The 4170-nt window shown below is 38.1% G+C and overlaps 1 protein-coding gene across 4 annotated transcripts in view; it reads left to right on the top strand.

Moving 5' to 3' along the window:
* Positions 1–4170, top strand: part of LOC102671412 (cGMP-dependent protein kinase, isozyme 2 forms cD4/T1/T3A/T3B) — an 83993-nt gene that overhangs the window by 53965 nt on the left and 25858 nt on the right. The window contains exon 1 of one of the 4 annotated variants that reach the window (XM_006614484.2): positions 2134–2648. The exons of the other annotated variants lie outside the window; for them this stretch is intronic. Within the exon in view, the coding sequence (XP_006614547.1) occupies positions 2201–2648 (448 nt within the window). The 5' untranslated portion in view covers positions 2134–2200. Of the gene's footprint in view, positions 1–2133; positions 2649–4170 lie in introns of those variants that run through there. 4 annotated transcript variants of the gene reach the window in all.

Here is a 4170-nt window from a genome sequence, read left to right on the forward strand (position 1 = left end):
CGATAAATAGTCTTGTAAGATAAATATTATGTATATTCGATATTCAAACGAACTTAAATACAATGTATAAATATAACGAGATATAACGCGTTATTTATATCCAGTATTGTGCCGAATACGCGAAAATTTGTTTTCGATAAGAGAACGAAAAAAGAATCTGTGTGTTTACATATGTATGCACTCGTTCGAATTCCTAAATAACAAAAAAATTCTCGTTGCATCATTCTCGAGTCACCCGGTACATACGTGGGAGTGGTTGCACCGAGAGGAGGCACGCTCGGTTGAGAGCCACTGTCCTTTCTCTCGCGAACAGCGCGCGTGGTGGGGCGATCGAGAGCCGGAGAGGAAGGGAGTTTCTCGTGTGCACGCTCTTTGCGGGCGTACATTTCACCAGTCGTGAACGCTGTCAGTGAGCGTCAGTCTCGAAGGAGTGGTCCTGCCAGTGTCCTCGTTCGCGTCAGGATCTCCCTTTGTGCGAGGACACCGTTTCGCCCGAACTCTCCGATCCCTCGGTCGAAAATTTTCTAAATTCTCGCGCGCGAGTGAAATTTCTCTCACTGACAAAAAAACGCGGTTTTCGTCGCGTCCTACGATCCTACTACCATCGATCCCTCTTGCGCAAGGGACGATCCATCATCGATCATCCTCGTTTCTCTCCTCCTCGTGGTGCACTCTTGCTTTCGAAAAAAATTTTTTCCCTCTCATCCTCGAAACGTGAATACTTGTTTACTCTGACGAATAATAATATTCTGAATCGGCCACGAGAGGATTAAGGATCGAAGGGATTTTCGTGGTTGGGATGAAAAGTGGTTGGAGGCTCGATCGAGGGAAAAGCGGATGATGGAAATGAATGGAGGAGGCACGGTGTGAAAGGAGCGAGGAGAGGCGAAGTCGTGGTGGCCGTTCGTCCGTAGGATCGATGGACACGATTCGTATCGGAAGAAATCGAGCCGGGGACTAAAAATAGATTGCGTCGTTGTTCCGCTCCGCGCCAGCCTGCAATTATTCCGCTCGAAAATCTCGCAACTCGCAATTTTCCGCCGACTGTCGGCTGTCATTTGCGCTCCGCCGTGAAGCATGAACCGGCGAGGAGTCGTTGGAACCCTTGGAAGGACGGTGAACCCCACGATTCGTTTAAAAACCGTGCACCGGCTGAGATTCACGGTTGGGACACGTGGCTCGCCCGTGTGATTTATGCGACTGGGACTGCGGGCAGTAGGATTTAAAGAGCTCGCAAGTTTTGACTCGGGGAGGTGACGTGAACGTCAAACAAGAGAGCAGGAGGATCGAGGAGGAGACGCTCATCGATCTTCTCTCTACGACTCTCTGGATAAATGCCAGATGATATACGTTCGTCTCCAATTTTGTTGCTGTGACAACTGAGACAATTCGATTTCGAGAAGTCGAGTCGAATATTTTTGACTTAATAAACGTGATAAGTTTGAACGTCTATCTATCGATTTGTGTCGAGTAGAACGACCCCTTGATTGATAATTTCGATCGATCGAAATCGAAAAAATGATTTTGTAGAGGTAATTAGCTATTCGAGAGCGTAGGGATTTGTATCCTCCTAGTGAAAAGTGCAAGTCGATGCTGGAAAATGTCCAGCGCAGTGACTCATACCCAAGGTCGTCTCACTGGACCAAACCTTTCTAACCAACGACCCGGAGCAACGGTCTGACGTTATATCTGATTTATCTGATTTAGACGAACAAATAATAAAAATCTCGACAGAGAGAGAGGGAAAATTAATAAACAGGTTTTACTCTTCGTGTTCGAAGAAAGAAAGAGAAATCCCATTACCATCTGATTTCATTGAACAAGAATTCATTTAAAACTAACAAAACGCTCTACGCCTCTTCTACTTCATCTTTGTTGATTCAATTTGTCAAGGATCTTTCATTTAAAAAGTAAATTCATATCCGTAAAATTAACAAGATAGTCTCTAAAATAGACGAGATCTTAAGGATTCTAAGAAGAGGAGAGACTAGGAAAAACTAACCTACTCCCTGAAACAAATATACTCAACTTTTCGTAAGAATTCTTCGTTTCGAAAAAAAAAAAGGAAAAAGAAACTCGATCGTTCTTGTACCCTTTTCGACTCGAACATTTTTGCTCGAAAAACGAGACGAGTTCTTAAGGATTCTTTGAAAAAAAAAAAAAAAGAAGGAAAGGGAAGAATCGTGAGTGAATCCAAGCCATGAAAGTGAGAAGTTACCCCGGCAGAGCAGTGCTGGAGGATCCAGAATTACTGTTGGACCCTGACGCGACTCGGGGGAGGGCCATGGAGCTTCTCTACGAGGCCAGTTGGCGAGAGTGTGGCGTGAACTGGACGAGCAGCAATGGAAGAAGCAAGCCTCCGTCGAGGGAGGACGAATACAGGCAACCTTACGCCGAGGTGATCTCCCAGCTCGAGGGTGTTCTTGGGGATAGCCGCGTTGGATCTTCGGCGAGAGAGGATTCGGAGTCGAGGAGATCGAGTAGCACTGGGACCAGTGACAGCGAATCGAGCGAGCTCAACCAGCCTGGAAATAACAAAGGTGGATTTCTCATACCGAGGCCGAGGCTGATCGTACCGGTTCACACCTACGCTAGGAGACGAAGAACCGGCGCCCCTCCTCCGCTCAGGAGGCGACAGATACGCGAAGGTATTCCTCAAAGAATTTCTCCTTTTTAACGAAATTTCAATTTTTCGCCATAATTGTTTAAGATAATTGTAGAAATTTCTCAAGTTTTATCTTTATATGTTTGAATATTATATATTAGAGTATTGGAAAGGTCGATTTGTTTAGATTTTTGGCAAGAGTTGTTTAAGATAATTGTAGAAATTTCTCATCTTGAGTTTTATTTTTATATATTCGAATATTATATCTTAGAATATTGGAAGGATTGATTGAATTTTTTACAAAACCTTAAGTTTTATTTTTAACGAAATTTCAATTTTTCGCCAGAATTGTTAAAGATAATTGTAGAAATTTCACATCTTGAGTTTTATTTTTATATATTCGAATATTATATATTAAAATATTGGAAAGGTCGATCTTGAATTTTTGGCAAGACTTTAAAATAATTGTAGAAATTTCATATTTTGAGTTTATTAATTTTATATATTCTTGGAATATATTCGTGGAAGAATCGATTCGAAATTTTCGAAAAAATCGAAAATTAAAAATTTGGCAATATAAATAAGTAATATAAATACATATGTTAAATTTAAACATTTATAATAATGTGAAAATATTTTGTTCAATAGCATTTCTGAAAAATCTTTTCGACGTCTCTTTTATTTACTTTGTTGTTACTTTTTAATTAAAAGCACAGTGCTCCATAGTACGTGAAAAAATCGTTGCAACAGTTAATTGAATGATGACGTACCATATTTGGATAGTCATAGGAAATCGCACGTCTTCTATAGGAAACGATCGTGCCTAGAATATATTTAGTATGCAAAAGATTAATGGCTTTAGAGACCCTTTTTTGGAAAGGTCGCGAGAATAACTTGTGAATAGATGTGTAGGTTGGATAAGATTGGATTCTGATAGATCTCTGTGAGGTTGGTTTTTATTATTGGTTGCTGTTTCGAAGATAATTGATGGAAAAAGGATATTGAATTAGATTTACATATCTCTTTTTATAGATATTCGTTCGTGTGATGATCGATTTCGTGATTTTCAGATTCTTAATTGATAATAAAAGAAAAAAAAAGGAAAACAGCGTTTATTTCGTAATAGTTTATATTGATAAATATTTTTGTTAAAGGTCGTTTGATCTTGTTGAAGAGAACTTAAAAATTGTTTATTTTTTAAATAAATACAAGATAACGATAAATAAGATAAAAATTAAAGATTTTAAATTTTAAACGTATAGATAAACTTACTTAGATAAACATTTTTAAAAAAGAAAATAGAAATTGACAAGCATTCTCATTTTTATTGAAGTTTATTTATTGAAAATCAATAATTGTGTTGAAATCTTAGATCATTTTCAAGTTTTGATCTCTTGCTTCATAAGTTTTAATGATGAAAGAAAATAATTATTTATAGATATATTTATCGTTAAAATAATTAAAGTGATAAATATATATATATATATATATATCTAAAAATATAACCATTCTCAGAAAGACATTAGAATATTAGAAACGATTAAATAAAAAAAAAAAAAAAAAAA

Source organism: Apis dorsata, unplaced genomic scaffold (assembly GCF_000469605.1).
Source record: "Apis dorsata unplaced genomic scaffold, Apis dorsata 1.3 scaffold_188, whole genome shotgun sequence".
NCBI lineage: Eukaryota > Metazoa > Arthropoda > Insecta > Hymenoptera > Apidae > Apis > Apis dorsata.